The sequence below is a fragment of the Anopheles arabiensis genome, chromosome 2 (assembly GCF_016920715.1).
Source record: "Anopheles arabiensis isolate DONGOLA chromosome 2, AaraD3, whole genome shotgun sequence".
In the NCBI taxonomy this organism is placed as follows: domain Eukaryota; kingdom Metazoa; phylum Arthropoda; class Insecta; order Diptera; family Culicidae; genus Anopheles; species Anopheles arabiensis.
In genome coordinates this window covers 65316543-65334578 of record NC_053517.1, presented here as the reverse complement: position 1 = coordinate 65334578, position 18036 = coordinate 65316543, and the positions used below count along the sequence as shown (strand labels likewise).

The following is an 18036-nucleotide window of genomic DNA, read 5'->3' as shown; positions in this document are numbered from 1 at the left end:
TTGTTGCACACAATATTACTTATATATTGTCCATTGTGTGTGTAGTAAATGAAAATGATCCAACTTTACAACCCTGATGATACATATGTATGATACATATTCATACCAACTTTATGTATGATACATATTCATTATGTTTGTATTTTCATTCACCGAGTCAGTTCATAATTGATTTACCTTGCTTTTTCGGCTAACGGCGTTTTTCACACGCCCAAAAGTTTCATATTACATGGCAAAAATAACTGACTGCACTCATGAAATTGTTTAGCTCTTTGAACAAAAAATCGATTTTTGTGTAGTAGGAAAATAGGCACGGTAAATCAGGATTGTAGACACCCTTATACGCTGTGTTTCGTAGTAAATGTTAGTGTGTAAGCTCGCCGTTTGTTTGGCATGGAACCGACGACAGATTCAACAACTTATACGCTGTAATATGGGTGAAGCCACATGCAACAAGTTACACCCATTGCAGGATGATTCGAATGAAACCAAAAACGGCGTAACGTGCACTGGCGGTAAACTGAACTATCCCGGGACCCATTAAAATAATGACCGATAAGATCCAACAACACAGCAGAGAACGTTCGTTTGGGAATAGACAGTGAAATGTTACTTTGATAAATGGATACAATTGGCGCGAAACTCTTCGTGCGGTATCGATGCGCAAGTGGACCGTTCGTGAATCAGGCTGATTTCGGTCGATTGCATGATGCTAAAATGGTTGATGACGTTTCATTTTTTCCTTTTATTTCAAAGCAATTAAATTATAAAAAAGCTGCAGGTTTTATCATAAAAGGATGGGTCATTTATTGAGTGTTATAAATAATTTCACCCTATCCGACTCAAGTAAACAAAATTAACGACAGCTTCATAGTTTGTGTTGAAATTCAACTCATTCTCTTGAATGTCCTGCAAGTGATAACATCAACAGCTGCTTTCATGTAGCTCGTTAGAAGGAAACCTTACTTCAGCAAAATCACTAATCATATGATGGTTTCGATGGTGAATACAAGGCGTTCGTTGGGATTCCAAAGATCGTACTCTTATCGCAATCATTAATCTATGTACTTCATCTAACCCAGCCATCCAACTTGGCGAGGAATATAGACAGCAAAACGATTTTGTAGCAGCAGGCGCTAAATGATGTTTTCTTTGCGACGCGTGTGGTTTATCTTCCATGACTATTCCTCCGCGTGACTCTCCCCAGCCACGGAGGAATCAACAGTATCTGGGCTGTGAAATGTTAACCTAAACACGTCAGCACAGAGTACAACGTGCGAATGGGAGGGTACGTCAGTATGGAGCTTTAACCACGCTGTACCACATTTTCATCGCTGTATGTTTGCCCTCCAAAGAATGGCCACCATTCGACCCACCCTCGAAAGAGGAGGGGTTTCCACTAGTTTTGTTTTCCCCACATTGCTACGCACACACACCGAGCCAACTGTTTCCTGTCCCCTGTGTGGATTATTGCAGAAGACTGGCACTTTCTCGCCTCGCTCTAATCATTTGCTTAATTTAACTCGTTCCGGTGCTGTTGCAACAGTATTCCGTCAGCCGTTGGACAAGCCGAACGTGTGAGAGGAGTGCATGGATGATATCGTATCAACTTGGAACAACCAGAGTATAATCCTTTGCTGTAAATATACTGCAGCTTTGTGTTGTAAAGTGTTGTAAAGTCACATGTGATTGTGATTAGTACGATGGACATCGATGGATCAGAACACAAGGATTATGTGAAAAGATGACGATTTTAACTGCTGTTTGGTGTTACAGTGTTCCTACACTGGTGATCGTTAAATCCAATCGTTATTAAAGTGTTGTGTCGTTATAAATGAGTTACATTTCTGTGTTAAATTCAGTTTTCTTAAGCAATTACGCCCGTGGCCGTTACTTCGTATAAAAAAGATCCTGTGTTAATGCGTTTGGTGATAATATGTAAAATTGATTTACAAAATATTACGGTTTCATGGAACAAATTGTGTACTTTTAATATTGCAATGAAAGCCTTTCTACACAAAGGATTCAACTTAAACGCAAAACAGAATCATACTAATTGACCAGTACGTTTCAGCAATTCCTTACGAAGGATTGACATATGTAGTTAGCGTGACGTGTGTGGTATTAATTACTAACCGCAATAAAACACCAATTAATTTGAATCACAAAAAAATTCACATAATTGCGTCCAGTAATGCCATGGTGAAAATGTTAATTCGTGTTCAACTTGACCATGAAATTGCGGATTGCGTTAAAGTAATGTTGAAATATTTGAGTGAAAATTTTCATGAATAAAGTAATGAAAAATAGTTATTTGAGATACAATTATTAAGTTCGAGATGAGCCACAGTTATAAAATATCGATGTATGTTATTACAAAAAGGTGGACCTGTAAAGTAAATAGCCTAATTGCTGGTCTCATCATGGACTAATAAAAAAAATCAAACCATGCATGCAACTGATATGATATCAGTTAAATTTAGGCTATCTGATTGTAAAATTATGTGTCATAAAAGCGTATGAAAATTTCTGGTACAAACAATTGTTAACTTTACTTTATCACACTTTTTCTATTTGAATTACTTGGAGGTAGGATGAATTGCCTTCGAAGGCATTTAAGCGTTTATAGTGATCTTTTATAACTTTGATACCTTTTTTTAAAAAATTTTTTTCGGCTCGAAATAGGCCTTTTTTCGGCAATGTCCTCATCATTGGTCCTAAATTTCTTTTCAGCAAAAAAAAAATTCTAGTTCTACAAATAGAGAATAGTCCCTAAGGCAAGATCTGAAGCGCACGGTGGATGGGGCAACAATCTTATTCAATAACTTGTGACACGGTTTTTTGATGAATTGTGATCTCACGTGGCAGCCACTATGCGCAAAGCTTTATCATATCAATTTTTATGTAAATCATATGGCACACATGTTTCTTAGATAACGCATCTGCTTCTGTAATCTCGATCCATCCTATTTTATGGATATCAAACCAATTATTCCTATTTTCTGGGGTTTCCAGAAAAGTAGGAAACACCTCTTCAGGTTCCACAGTTTTGTGCTTCGATTGTGCCGCTATGGCAACGTTTAAACTAAAAAAACTAATATTTATTGTTTGAAAGTGATAGTGTCCCTACGGTACTTATCAATTCAACCGCTGTTTGGTTTGAACAGTTTTATTCCCATCAAAATTGAGTGATTTATCAGCACACGAAAAAGTTTGTATTGATGTTTTGCTACAGCAGTAGCCTCACTAAAAATCGTATATATATTTTGTAATCTAATAAACTAACAGCTATCAAACTCATTCACATATATTTCCATGGTTGAACAAAATTGGCAATCATTTTAAATGAATTTTTATGCTGCAATTTATACAAATGAACAAATACTTATTCATCCATCTGTAGTGTAATGTCCTTTTAAGGAATCAAATTTTTCTACGAAATAAAGGACATCTTTAATTGCTTTTATACAGATGTATAGTGTTGAGGGGACAAAAAGGCGTTAAGGAAATTGTAATATTTTGAAGTATCAGTCGGAAAATCTTTGAATTCAGGAAGAACTCGATTTTTTATAGAGATGTTTTTGCCTCGTTCCGAAAAGATAAACAAAAATGTAAATAACAACATGCTGACTGTACACCCTCCCCATAATACTATTTCGCTATAATTATTGAAACAATAAAACAGTACATCTCAAGTATGCGAATATTCGGACATATGTAATCAATGGAATAACTGCTATTTTTGTAAACATTTTACCTACCACAGCTAATTGTCAAATGTTAAAAGTTTTGTATGATGCGTAAGAGCATTGCTCACTTCAATAAACGATGCCTACTCCGCTGTACTTAATTCATAGTCCTAGATCAGTTCGATCGGATACGGATCACAATCATCCAACATGCGAAGTCAACCACGAAGAAGAAGATCTTCAACAAACTCAAGCCTTCAAGGTGAAGCATTAGCAAGCGAAAACATTGCCAATGAACAGCGAAATTTTATAACGCATCAAAACATCTTCCAGAGTTGGCTTCTATCCCGGCTGAAGCTTCCAACTGGCCATGGTATTCAAAACACAAAGGTGAATCAAATCAATGCACACGATAATAATGAACTGCAAGCCATCTTAACACAGCCGGCTGAGGCCGAAGTATGCTTACTTAGCGATAGCCCATACCGGATTCTAAGGGTGAGTAAGATGTTAAAACGCTTTGCTAAATGTACTCAAGCAACAACTCCCATTTCCAATGGTTGCGTATCGTTACATATTTTGTCTGCATAAATGAATCACGGTACACTGTAACCGCACATTTAAATTATAGTAATCCATTTGCCTCAGTTTTATGTAAAGGTCAAATTGAACATGTTTCATTTTTAATCGTGTTCCCCTGTGTTCCCCAAACTTGTTCAAACTTCAACCGATCGCGTGAAGCTAATGGATGCATGTCATATAACTGATTGCTTAAAATGCTTTACATAAGGTCCTTACCGTTGAGTAGGGTCAGTATATTCCCAGAAGTAAATTTAAAAAATGTATCACGCGTGCTAGACAGTCCACTTCCTCCGGGACTAAAGTGGAGTACTTTTTACTTTCCCCCCTTTCGAAATTTAATTTTATACCATATCTGTTCTGATGGCTTTCCCGCAGTGAAACGATTCAATGCCATTCCAATGTTTCCGAATGGTTGATTCTATACCTAGGAACCATTTCGTACGATCTACCTACGATACTTCGTGCAGCGTTCGTCGGTACGAACGTTTCAGGTGCATCATCAGAGCTCTCCGATTTTAACCACAAGCAATGGCAAAGGACACTCTTTGATTGATAGCAAAGAGGGTTTTACTCTCGAGCTTCATTCGTTTCTCGTGCTTTTACAAAGCTGCTACTTTTTTTTGAATGGATGTACGGAGGTAGCCCTTATTGCTCGCTCTCTGTTTACTTGGCTCTCTCAGCATCCTTGGTAATCCTTATGGAAAGACGTCCGGTCCTATAAAACACCTATTCGCTGGGTGGTGTGGTCTCAGTCTAGTGTTGTCCGCGATCTTAGCCGATGTGTTTGATGAGAAAGTGAAAATTCGGAACCATTCGTGTGTAACGGTTTATTACTTAAAGGATCAAACCATCGCACATCTTATTCAGTGTGGCAGTAGTGGCAAATATCAACATTTTCAATGGAAGTGTTATGTTGTGATATATGTCCTGTATTTGAAATGAAAGTAGTAAACTTCGTGCTTTGTACTGAAATGAACCATCTAAAATCAAGCGAAATGGGGCAATAAAGATTGAAAGATAAAGATTGATAAAGATATAGATGCGATGAGCTTTTACGACTCCCATCCATAATCCCTACAAGCTAATATGCGGAATAAATAAAAAGTGCGTTTATATTTGCGTTTATGCTACGAATAATACTACGAATCAATAATTTTGAATGCAGGAAGTACAATTCAGGAAGTTATGTGTTTTAGAAAATTTCGAAGTTAAATGAATTTCATGAAATGTAATAATGTATAGTCCTTTTTTACAATTTATCATTTTATTTTCATTTTTAAATTTTTATACTTTTTAATGTTTTATATTTCATATCCATTGGAATTTCATGACTATTTCAACATTTTTTTATTATTTTATATAGTTAAGTGTAAATAAAGGAACTGTACAATTTACTTCTAAACATAATAAATAGTTTCAAAGTGTTTAAAACATTTTCCTAAAAAAATCTTTGCTAGTCTTATCAGTTTTTTTTATCAGCTATTATTGAAACTTTGATAATGTGAACCTAACTTTTAATTCTGACTTTTTAAATTGATTTAATTAATTGTCACTATCCGGAAAGTTCGACCGCAGCTTCGTATAGTAAATGACAATTCGTTAATTGAGCTTGATGAATTAGATTGACGGATACAGGAAATTTGGCGATGTTAAGTTACAACTTTGTTCGTAGGTATACCAAATAGAAGATAGATCAATTACCAAACCTGTAACATAGTGGTCGCTTACGATTTATAGCAATAGCAATAAGTTGATTACAGCTTTCAAGAGAATAAAAAACCTCAATAATTGGCGTAAAGTTAAAATAGCAGCGGTAATAAATACTTAACTAGAGGCGGTGCGATAGTCTATCCGGCAAACAAACCGTATTTACACGGCCTTATCTCTTACCTACGACTAACTTAATTCGGTGAAATTGTGTTAGCCTTTTGTGACTCTAATCTTCGTAGTACTTTTAAGAATAGGTAATCAGTGTCAAAACTTAGATAAACATAATACTTTAAAACAAAACATGCTTTAAGCTTACATAAGTAACATAAGATGTTTCACAAATCAACGAAGTACAACAGTAACGCAGTACAACGAAACGTTACTTAAAACATTAAACAGAGTTTTGTTTGAACACGCGTGGAGCTCGATCTCAACAGTACCATTATACCCAGTGCCAATTTATTCCAGATTTACGAATATTATTGTCATCTGTTTGTGGAGCTGTGATCTAAAAAATCCTTCATCGATCAACACAGCTTACTTAGAGCTCTAGTGCTTCAGTGTATCCTTGTTCAAGTGCTCACCGGAATCACTGTAGGTTTCAGCGAGTAATTGAACCCATCATCCTATACTACACTTCAAGTGCAGCTAATCTGATGTTATCTGTTGCTATGTATACACGCAAATCTCTACGACATATGTGGCGCAACTGTGCACAACGGAACGGGTTCACGATCGCAACACCACTGAAAATACCCGTCAACTGGAGCCGAGTACTGCGCCTTCAAGGAAGCGCACGCATTAATGCGGAGGAAGTATTGCAGGTTACTATCGAACGGTATTGGTAGTTAGTGTAGTTTAGCAAAGCAGAAATAAATTAAATGCAGCTTTTGACTACACATGCACTTTTATTTGTAAAATCATACGAATGAAAAGTTAACTAACCCATCGCACCGTGTGAGTGTATACCGTGGTTGCAATGGAGACGCCTGGTACGATGTAATTTCTTATGCTCGTCAAGCGGAACGTAAACAACGTCTTTGATTTGAAGATTTGGTTGAAATTACTGGTAGAAATGTTCCGCACCAGGTTGATTCGTTTCAAAACGGTTGTTTTGCTTTCAATGCTTCATGGTGAAATCGATTGACTTTCCGTGCTTATCACTCAATACAGTTCAATTATCATACAATCAATACGCGACTCATCCGACCATCTGACTGTCGTGTTTGCATTGGCGATCCTACCGATAGGCACGCATCACTTCACGCCTGGTTCGATTTGGGAATTAAATCGCCAAGCATTTCCACCGATGACAGCAGCGTACAACATAGCGATAGGTTTGGCATATCTACGGACACACGAACAGTTAGATAATGCGTTGCTTTGTTACCAATGGTGGGCATTCCTTGGACAAAGTAAACATTCAATAAAATGTATTCTGGAAAGGGTTATACTTTCTCCCGAAAAGGCATTGGGTGGAAGGTAGCTTTATCGCAACACAGCAAACGCGAAGTGACATCTACTTTTATCATTAACACATGAAAGATGTCATCCATATAATGTTAGTTTATTCGTTCGAGTGATACATAGAACGCAACTATTAAAGCGCTCAGTTGATGAACGTCGGTTGAACCATTTTGGTTGTTTAGTTGATGTGATCGAACAAGTGAAGCATGGGTGAAAAATACGAAAAGAAGCACAAAACTGCACCGTACACCGAAACGCCGAGGGTGAAACTTTGCTGGATTGATACAATGAAAAACACCTTGCGTAGTTCGTTTTCCTTTCTGAGGGTCAGTCCATTGAAGCGATAAGACTTATTTATATTTTATGTGTTGAAAGGGTAACATGCTGTGGGTTGGATGTATGGTAGCGTTGGTGAAGTTAAAGAAAGTTTTGTGGCAAATTCAACAGATTTAGCTCTGTTTATTCAATTAAAATTTGATTGCTGGATGCAGTTGTTTCTTTGAAACAATACAAGTTGATTACTGTCTACTAAGTTCCATTAGTATTTTAGATGCAGCTTCATTGTATCAACACACAAAACAATAATTGTTAAATATTGTGCATAAATCTCGTAATTGTGTAATATTAAATCAAATTGGGTACCACACAAGAGAGTGGAGAGTGGAGTTGATACCAGAGAGTGAAATGCTTTCTAAATAATATTTCTACGAAACTTTGAACAGGCGGCAGAAGCCGGTAATCTAGAGGAATTCATACGCCTGTATGAAGGGGACAATAACCGACTTTCGGTGAAGGATAGCAAGGGACGCACGGCTGCCCATCAGGCGGCTGCACGGAATCGAGTTAACATCCTTACCTTCATACACGGCCAAGGCGGAAACTTGAATGCACAGGACATGGTTGGAAACACACCGCTTCATACGGCAGTCGAAAACGATTCGTTGGATGCGCTGGAATTTCTGTTGAAAATGTAAGTATATAATAAAGCTATGCTTAATCTTTCAGCTGCTTGCACACGTTTGGAGCGATAAGAGCGCGTTCTGGCTTTTGAAATAAGCGGTGCATTGTTTTGTTATGGAATTAAAAGTTTCGGATGAAAGTTTGTCGTTTAGGACGCATCTCATAAACCCGTCGGTTGGTTTGTTTTCGTATACCAGCCTTACATTTCTAAATTTTATTAAAAAGTGCATGGAAATTGCACAGCTCATTCAAACATTAATGTACAATAACTATGGAACTATTATTTACTTATGATTTAAAAACAATAATTAAATTATCTAAATCTTCTTAATGGATATTTCATCAGATTCGTTCAGTCCTTTTGTTTATTCTAACATATTGCTCTTACAGAAAATTTGATAAAAAAATAATATTAATTTTTCTATATGGTAAATGTACCAATAGTGGTACAATTTGTAGTGGTACCGATGTGTTTTAATGGATTTAAAGTGTCATGAAGGTAAATTCATGAATATTTTAACAAATAGCAATTGGAATATGTTTATCTTTGCAATCACAACCATTTTTACCATGAAACACATCAAATTTTTCAAAAAAAAAAAACATATTTTTGTGACTGCTTCGTTGTATCTATAATGGTGGTATGGTTCCTATAGTCGTCGTATTGTGTTCCTATAGTGGTGGTAAACAAATATGCCTCAAAACAGTGTATACTATCAATGGAGCTTAATTTTGAAGCTATTTTCGTATAAATAGCAAGGATCACTGTCATTATTTCGATTTCTTACATAATTTGATCGTAAAAAATGTATGAATTTGGTTAATTAAAATATTGACTTAAATACTGTATGACACCTTTCGTCAACCCACATCTTAAATCTAAACCTAAAATTTCCTGTTTTTATTGATTTTATAACTAAGAGCACTGTAGGAACATGCCTATTTTGCGTACCTATAATGGCACTATGGTAAAAAACACTTAAAATCACGTAAATTTGGTCAAAAGGCAAATAATTATAATAAACAATATCATTTGTTAACAATTATGTTAAAAAACTAATAATTGCGTTGTTATGTGGTAATGTAGAACGTTAACAATGATATGAGATTCGTTATGAAATCCTAAAGATTTTGGAAAAATGTTGACACAATTTACAAAATAATGAATTTTTCGGTCACTATGTAACGGAATGGCCCCATTTAACTTGTAAACCCTTTTTAAAAGGACAGAAAACATGTCACACTATCATAAATAACTTAATTACTGTTAATTATTCGTATGAGACGCATTTTAGTGCAATACCACCACTATTGGTACCAGCACCACTATAGGTACGTTTACCCTAAGTGAACTTAATCCATCTATTCACTTAGGCATTTGTTAGGATTCGGGAATTTGTTGATTATTCAATTTGTCTGCTTATTTTCGTTTGATTTATGACAATAATTTAAACATATATTTAATATTGGTAAATTTACCTTTATGTCCGAAAATGGTTGTTTCTTTAAATAAGATGTAAACGATGGCGTCGGCTATCTTATTATAGTACCTTATTATTTAATGAAGTATTAATCATAGGATTGAACTCTTTGCAATTGAGCTATGTAATTTGCAACTATGTTATTATGCTAGCCAAAGCCAACGCTCCTCAACCTAAGCCATATGTCGACACTGAATGCGTGCGAAGGCTAAAACTTCATTACCTTAAATATGAATGTGTATGATATAATAACGATGCTTTGCAATTTTTGCATATCATTCATAATTACTATAGTTTTTCTAGTATATTTGTGATCATATGCTTTGTAAGTTTATATATTTTGTATTCGTTTTGATTCAATGGCATAAGACTTAAAAAAACATCCTTAAGACAAAGAAAATGTCTTAATTTTCATTAATGGTCGTAATTTTATAGTTTCTTCAAGTCAAATCCCTTAGTAAAGTACCAATAAATAGTAAAGCACCAATTTAATTATTAAGGCATATTTTGCCATACAACAAGTTTAAGCTTCATCAAGTTCAATCAGGCCAACTTAATTATGATTAAAACAATAACATCTAAATCGTGATCCACTATCCAATTGCCTAATACTCGACAGTCCGGTGGCAACGAATGTACTGAACGAAAAGAAGCTCGCTCCAGTGCATCTTGCTACAGAGCAGAACAAAGTGCACGCTCTGCAGGTGATGGGTAAATATCGAGAAGTAATCGACATACAGCAGGGCGGAGAACACGGCAGAACGGCCTTGCATTTGGCGGCCATTTACGACAACGAAGAGTGTGCTAGAATATTGGTAAGAGCTCTCGTGTTCTTGTTGCGAAGGTTGTATTTATTGCACCTTAAACGTATTGCCTTTCTGCTTGATGACATTTACGCATGTAGATATCCGAGTTTGGAGCGTGTCCAAGGAAACCCTGCAACAACGGATACTACCCAATACACGAGGCCGCTAAAAACGCCAGCTCCAAAACGATGGAGGTCTTCTTCCAGTGGGGTGAATCGAAGGGTTGTACCAGGGAGGAGATGATTTCCTTCTACGACTCGGAAGGCAACGTGCCGCTACATTCGGCCGTGCACGGTGGCGACATTAAGGCGGTGGAGCTGTGTCTTAAATCTGGTGCAAAAATTTCGACGCAACAGCACGACCTCTCAACGCCGGTTCATCTGGCGGCTGCCCAAGGGGCGATTGAGATAGTGAAGCTCATGTTTCGTATGCAACCACTCGAGAAGCGTATCAGTTTGAACTGCACTGACATCCAGAAGATGACTCCGTTACACTGTGCCGCCATGTTTGACCATCCGGAAATTGTCGAGTATCTGGTGAAGGAGGGTGCCGATATCAATGCGATGGATAAGGAGAAGCGCTCACCCTTGCTGCTGTCCTCGTCACGCGGTGGCTGGCGCACCGTGATGGCCTTGATTAGGCTGGGCGCAAACATTAGCCTAAAGGACGCCAACTCACGGAACGTCCTACATCTGGTCATTATGAACGGTGGGTGTTTGGACGAGTTTGCGAAAGAGGTTTGTCGCACACAGTCCGAGATTTATCTGTTGCAGCTGCTGAACGAGAAGGACGACGCCGGTTGTTCGCCGCTGCACTACGCTAGCCGCGAAGGCCACATACGGTCGCTGGAGAACCTGATCCGGCTAGGAGCGTGCATTAATCTTAAGAACAATAACAACGAGAGCCCACTGCACTTTGCAGCGCGCTACGGACGATACAACACCGTACGCCAGCTGCTCGACTCCGAAAAGGGGACGTTTATCATCAACGAAAGCGATGGCGAAGGACTCACCCCGTTGCATATTGCGTCGCAGCAGGGTCACACAAGGGTCGTCCAGCTTTTGCTGAATCGAGGAGCACTGCTACACCGGGACCACAATGGACGCAATCCACTTCATCTGGCTGCAATGTCTGGTTACAGGCAGACGATCGAGCTGCTGCATTCCGTCCATTCGCACCTGTTGGATCAGGTCGACAAAGATGGGGTAAGTAGGATGGGTATGCGAAGATGACGGGTTTTGGCCTACCCTTACATGTTAGCTTAATATTTTGTTTGGTTAAACGCAATCGATATATGCAATTCACGAGATTCAAAATTTGATATATGCAAGGCGTTCACGCCTACTCAAGATGAAAGTTGCTCTCGATTCTCACTATTCTACTTAGAATACAGCGCTGCATTTAGCGACGATGGAGAATAAACCAAATGCGGTGATACTACTGCTAAGTCTTGGCTGTAAACTGCTACACAATTACATGGACATGAGCGCTATCGATTATGCGATTTATTACAAGTATCCCGAAGCGGCCCTGGCTATGGCAACCCACGAGGAGCGCTCCAGCGAGGTGATGGCACTCAAATCGGACAAACATCCGTGCGTAACGCTCGCACTGATCGCTTCGATGCCGCGTGTTTTTGAAGCCGTACAGGACAATTGCATCACCAAGGCTAACTGCAAGAAGGACTCGAAAAGCTTCTACGTAAGTACGATACGACTGACTCCAGTCGGTTAATTAATTTCTTTTCAGCAAACACTCTTCCGCACGTGGCTCACGGGCACGGGCACACGGGAAATGGTCTAAATAAAAGGCTACCAGCTGTGTTGCAAGCGTTCTAATAAAACCCTTCTCACAAACAGATTCGATACTCGTTTAGCTGTCTGCAGTGTCCAGCACTGTACGCGCAAATGGACGCTCGCACCGGAGAAGCCGTCCAGATATCGAAACCGATTCCGCTTCCCGCGTTGAATGTAAGCGGCTACTAACCTTGGCACGCTGTGCTTTTGCATGGTTTGCCTGGATCAGGATCTGCATGATATTTTGCAAAATTTCAGTCATTATACCATTATGCTTGCTCTCATTGGCATGGCTAGCTTGTCACATGGCATCAACTTCGGAATCGGCAGCACAGCGAACGCTTTGTGTTGCATGGCACAGCGAAGGTAGCAATTACGCACCATTTGTCAGCCGGTCCCGCTCAATCATCCTCGGCTGTTTCGTCTGCCTAGCTGACTGTATGCATTTTGCATGCGTTTATCGTTGTAACGTCACGATCGTTTTGAATGACACTAATATCTGAAGAAAAAAGAAGCATTTTGCGTAGAAAATGTGTACGAAGCTTGGAATGATTAACACTTTAGCACTTTTCAAGCAAGCAAGAGTGTGTTATTTGTCGCTCGTTAAATTGAGAGTATATGATTTGTTCATTTTTATTTAATTTACTTTAGATCAAATATTCATTTCACGCGTACCAAAAGTCACAAGAGGGCATTGCAGAAATGCGGAAAACTTTGAACGATCCCAAATGGCGCCCACAACCTTTGCATGTTGTTAATGTGAGTTATTTTTCGCTTAAAGGTAATGAATGTATGTCGTACCTGTATGTGTATCAAGGCCAGTATTAAAGATGGTTTTAGTTTTGTGGCAAATCTTCGGTAAGGGATTTTTCCTATTTTTTTAGTGTGCTTTAAGGTTCCATGAAATGCTTTAAATGTTTTATTTTAAATTTCTGCAACAACGGATGACTCATGCCATTAACAAATGGTAACATGTTTTACCTTTGTTTAGATGTTTTTATGTGTGCTATGAATTTATTCAAAATGTCACTCGTAAGAGTTCAAATTTGACGATAAGTAGATACATAATAACGTAAAAAAAACATGAAATTTTTACAAATACACCATTCAATTATCATGTATAAAATAACAAATCATTAATTTGGAACATATATTTGCAAGGAAAAGAACATTGTTTCAAGATAAAGACACGTTCCTACTCATCGACCCAAATTCCAGATCATCCGATCTATTTAAGGTAAGGGAAACGCGATCAAAGTAAAACCGAAGTGTATCAAACTTTTGAGATACGATGACACCGGCATTAACCTTTGCACAGGGTTTTGTCTGCAACGAACTACCGTTCTAGTTTATCCACCTCGAACGTTCCGTCCAGCTTCTTACAGCTTACGTGCCCTTATTTGTAGTGCATTGTTCGTGTTTGCTGTTTGCACAGTCAGTGTCTCCGTAATATTGGTGGCTTTCAAAACCTCATCAGTTCGTGCTTGAAGTAATTTAATTAATCTTTTATTCACGCCACTTCCTGTTGATATTACCTTGCCGCATGACGATCTTCTTGCGTCTGCCGCAATTTTCACGCCACCGCTCGCCAGGCCATGGTGGCACACGGTCGTGTGGAGTTACTGGCCCATCCCCTCAGTCAAAAGTACTTGCAAATGAAGTGGAACTCCTACGGCAAATACTTTCACCTAGCCAACTTGCTGTTCTACAGTGTGTTTTTGTTTTTCGTGACACTGTTCACGTCCCAGCTGATGCGCAACGCTACTCCTATCGGGCATACGGATGGAAATGTAAGAAACCGGGAAACGGAAGCTGAGAAACTGAGCCAGTTTCGAGGAAGGCTGCGTTTTAAGACTTATTAAAAATTCATCTCACATGCTTTGCAGCACACACAAGCAGCAGGTACACCGGTGGACAGTGGGCAACATATACTGGCACTCCGCTCAACAATAGCCCGTTCGAAGGGATACAATTTGGGTACCGTGGCTAATGTGAGCTCCTCCGTAGCACCACCTACGATTGAGGAACAGATGGAAGTCACAACCACGACGCTTGTCTCCGGGATCGGTATAATTATCTATATTGTCGTCAATGCTTTGCGTGAGCTGGTGCAGGTTTACCAACAAAAGTGGCACTACTTACTCGAGCCGAACAACTTCATCTCGTGGATACTGTATACGTCGGCACTGATTATGATTTGGCCCATGTTTTCTAGTGGGATGTGCTTCAGTATCAACTATTCGGCGGCTTCGATAACTGTCTTTCTGTCATGGTTCAATTTGCTGTTGTTTCTCCAACGATTTGACCAGGTAAGTAATTTTCATTTTTCATTCCTTAATCGTTGACAACATTGTCACATTTGAGGTTTGGTGTATTTGCTCCACTGCTTACTAGCAGTGTGAGCCATCAAATGAATGTTTTCAATCAATCCGTACAGTTAAAGTTGCTCCAACATCAAACCTACACTGAAATCACTAAAAAGCAACATAGAACCAATGAGCATGACATAAACACGTGTACGCTAGGACCGTTCCGTTCGTGGCAACCGATTTGGAAACATTGACGTCAAGCATCGTATATAACGCAAGAGCTACACTGAAAAGGATACGTTTGGGAAATTCTTTACATTTTTCTCTATTATAGATTATCCTGGTGCTCCCAATTTACGGTATCGTGCAGAAGCTGATGCTTGCTTTGGCCGTTCTTTATACCAATTTTATACCAAACAACGATTTTTAAACGGATACAATGATGAAGACAGCAGCCTGCTTTAAAGTCATAAAACAGTTGAATCAATGCATTGGACACTTATTCATTTATTTGTCTGTTGAAAATGTTGGTTATTTCTTGCTTTGCAGTGTTTTTTCTGTATTACCATTGTAGAATATGAATATTTTTTATAGTTATCAACTACAAAATATCTAGATATGATCATATGTTTTATATGTTTCTACTGTTTGCAACGAAATTTTTTTTATTAAATTTTCTTGTTTATTAAAACCATGTATAAACTAATGGGCCATCAATTCAGACTACTATCTGGTATGACTTTTCCTACACAGTTCATATACTTGTTTTGCCAAAAGTACGTGTTTTTTGCGACGTGTTTTGCTACATTCTCACCAATCAGTGGTATGTGTGTTCCTCACAGCCATGCGAAGGAAGTGTTTGTGAAAGTAAAATGTAATAAAGGCAAATGGCTTTCGGACGGTATTTGTCGAAGGAAACGATAGCTTCAAACATTCCTTCACCATTCTACACGCCACGACAGCAGCAACGGAACGGTTATTAATTTTTTGTCTTCTTCTTTGTCCCGGTTTTGTATGTTTGTTTGTTTTTAGATTGGTATATACGTGGTCATGTTTCTGGAAATCCTTCAAACGCTTATCAAGGTCCTGATTGTGTTCAGCATTTTGATCATCGCATTTGGGTTGGCATTTTACATTCTGCTGTCGAAGGTACGTACTGTTGGCTATTCGGTTCGTGCGATTGTAATTAAAGCGTCCCTTTAAACCGTTCAGGTGTCTGAGCCTCAAGTGAATCATCTGTCCTTCTCATCGATACCTATGTCTCTGGTGCGGACCTTTTCGATGATGCTGGGTGAGATGGATTTCGTCGGCACGTACGTGCAACCGTACCACGTGGGAGATCTACCCTTTCCTTTCCCTTCGTTTGTTATACTCTGTAAGTGATGTGAACGACGCAGGCAAGTGTGCAGACGTACACGGGCTAATACAATTTTTGTTGCGCAGGTTTGTTCATGATCCTTATGCCGATTCTGTTGATGAATCTGCTGATCGGTTTGGCGGTTGGTGACATCGAATCGGTTCGTCGCAATGCCCAACTCAAGCGGCTTGCCATGCAGGTGGTACTGCACACGGAGCTGGAGCGCAAGCTGCCCCAGATGTGGCTCGAGATGGTTGACAAAATGGAGCTGATCGAGTATCCGAACGAGAAAAAGTGTAAACTTGGCTTCCTCGATTCCGTCCTGCGTAAGTGGTTCTGCAATCCTTTCACGGATGATTACAAAGGTACCGTATTAGCTTTACCAGCGCGACATCACGCTGTACTGGTAGCCGGCAATGATATATCGCCATTCATATAGGTGGTATCGATTATGTACTGGAAAACACGGAAGACTACGTAGCGGTTGAGTTGGAGAAGCAGAAACGAAAACTGCGTGACATTGGTACAGCCCTGGATGCACAACATCAATTGCTTCGGTTGATCGTACAGGTACGTAATGCGATTAACGTTGATGTATGTGTACTAGAGCATAACACCAACACAAACACCCTTTCTCTCTCCCTCTCTCTCTCTGTCTCTTTCTCTCTCCCTATCGATTGTATTGACTTATTACTCAGAAAATGGAGATAAAAACCGAAGCAGATGACGTCGATGAAGGTGTCTCGACAAGCGATCTGAAGGCGTCCAGCGGGCTATTGACCGGGACTCGATCATCGCGCTGGTCATCGCCGAGAATACGCAAGAAACTAGGTGCCACCCTCAGCTTCAACAAATCTATTGGCAAGTGAACGCATCTAAAGTGAAGTTCATAGTCAATTGTTCGTTCAATCCGCTGATGCATCTTGAGAGCCGCAATGAATATGAACCTAACTGGGCGGTTTTCATAACCGTTTCATTTCAAACTAATCATAAAAAGAATACACAGAGCTTGTACGCGCGTGTTTGTGTGTATGTGTACGCGTGTGTGCGTATGTAGATATGTAACATTATCATTTCAGCATCCATGTTTATGTGTGATGAAACTGGCAGAAACGAATTGTATGCATAGACCACAAAATGATGTATTTTTATTGAAGATACTATTTTTACCCCTTTTACTACAGTAACGTTTGCACGCGGCACATTGATGTTGTTAGTAGAGCTACTATATTATAAATGTGATGAAAATAAATAAAAACATGAGTTAGCGCTACAAATAATGAATAGTTGTTCATTTATTTTTATGTGATTCCGGAAGGTAGGTCCGCACAGCATTATCCGGAGCCGGAATCGTCTGGAATCGACTGAAGTCACACGGAGTAGTCCGGAGTCATCAGGAGTCGCCCGGAGTCGTTCGGAGTTGTCCAAAGTAGGAGTTGTTCGGACTCGAAGTCGTTCGGAGTCGGAGTCGTTCGGAGTCGGAGTCGGCCGGACATGCACGCTGCAATGTTATTGTGGTCAGGCATTTAATTTCTGACTCCAACTCCTGTTGACTACGTTAGACTCAAATACTTACTTACTTACTTATCCGGCGTTACAACCGCTCTTGACCTGCATCAGTGTTCGTAACCGCTCATGGTCTCGCACCATCGTCTTCAGTCCGTTACCCCGGCCTTAATGGCGGACGCCTCCACGCCATCCTGTCACCTCAATTTGGGCCTACCACGCCTTCTTTGTCCTTGTGGACGGCCTAAAAAGACTATACGAACTGGGTCGTCTGTTTCCATACGTACAACATGGTCAGCCCACCGGAGCCTGGTGAGCTTGATACGCTGCAAGACAGTGAGATCGCCGTACATCTCATATAGCTCGTCATTAT

At 39.4% G+C, this 18036-nt stretch overlaps 1 protein-coding gene across 4 annotated transcripts; it reads left to right on the top strand.

The window, feature by feature from the left end:
• The first annotated feature begins 1559 nt into the window (after positions 1-1559).
• Positions 1560-17026, top strand: LOC120895903 (transient receptor potential cation channel subfamily A member 1). 4 transcript variants are annotated; one of them, XM_040299637.1, is made up of 16 exons: positions 1560-1639; positions 3767-3951; positions 4023-4187; positions 8171-8418; positions 10509-10704; positions 10794-11900; positions 12082-12396; positions 12555-12665; positions 13143-13250; positions 14084-14281; positions 14378-14800; positions 15833-15949; positions 16013-16175; positions 16244-16522; positions 16597-16727; positions 16856-17026. In XM_040299637.1, the coding sequence occupies exons 2-16, from the start codon at positions 3829-3831 to the stop codon at positions 17024-17026; spliced, it is 3855 nt and encodes a 1284-aa protein (XP_040155571.1). In that variant the 5' UTR covers positions 1560-1639; positions 3767-3828. The 4 variants fall into 4 exon arrangements, with proteins under 4 accessions (XP_040155571.1, XP_040155573.1, XP_040155572.1 ...); XM_040299639.1 differs by lacking the exons at positions 1560-1639; positions 12555-12665 and having other exon boundaries at positions 3829-3951; XM_040299638.1 differs by lacking the exons at positions 1560-1639; positions 13143-13250 and having other exon boundaries at positions 3829-3951.
• Positions 17027-18036: the final 1010 nt, after the last annotated feature.

Excerpts from the sequence above, each read along its gene's own strand:
- LOC120895903 (XM_040299637.1), top strand. The coding sequence starts at position 3,829 with ATGCCTACTCCGCTGTACTTAATTCATAGTCCTAGATCAGTTCGATCG. Across the intron at positions 3,952-4,022 it reads AACAAACTCAAGCCTTCAAG|AGTTGGCTTCTATCCCGGCT; the intron begins GTGAAGCATTAG and ends AACATCTTCCAG. Across the intron at positions 14,282-14,377 it reads TCGGGCATACGGATGGAAAT|CACACACAAGCAGCAGGTAC; the intron begins GTAAGAAACCGG and ends CATGCTTTGCAG.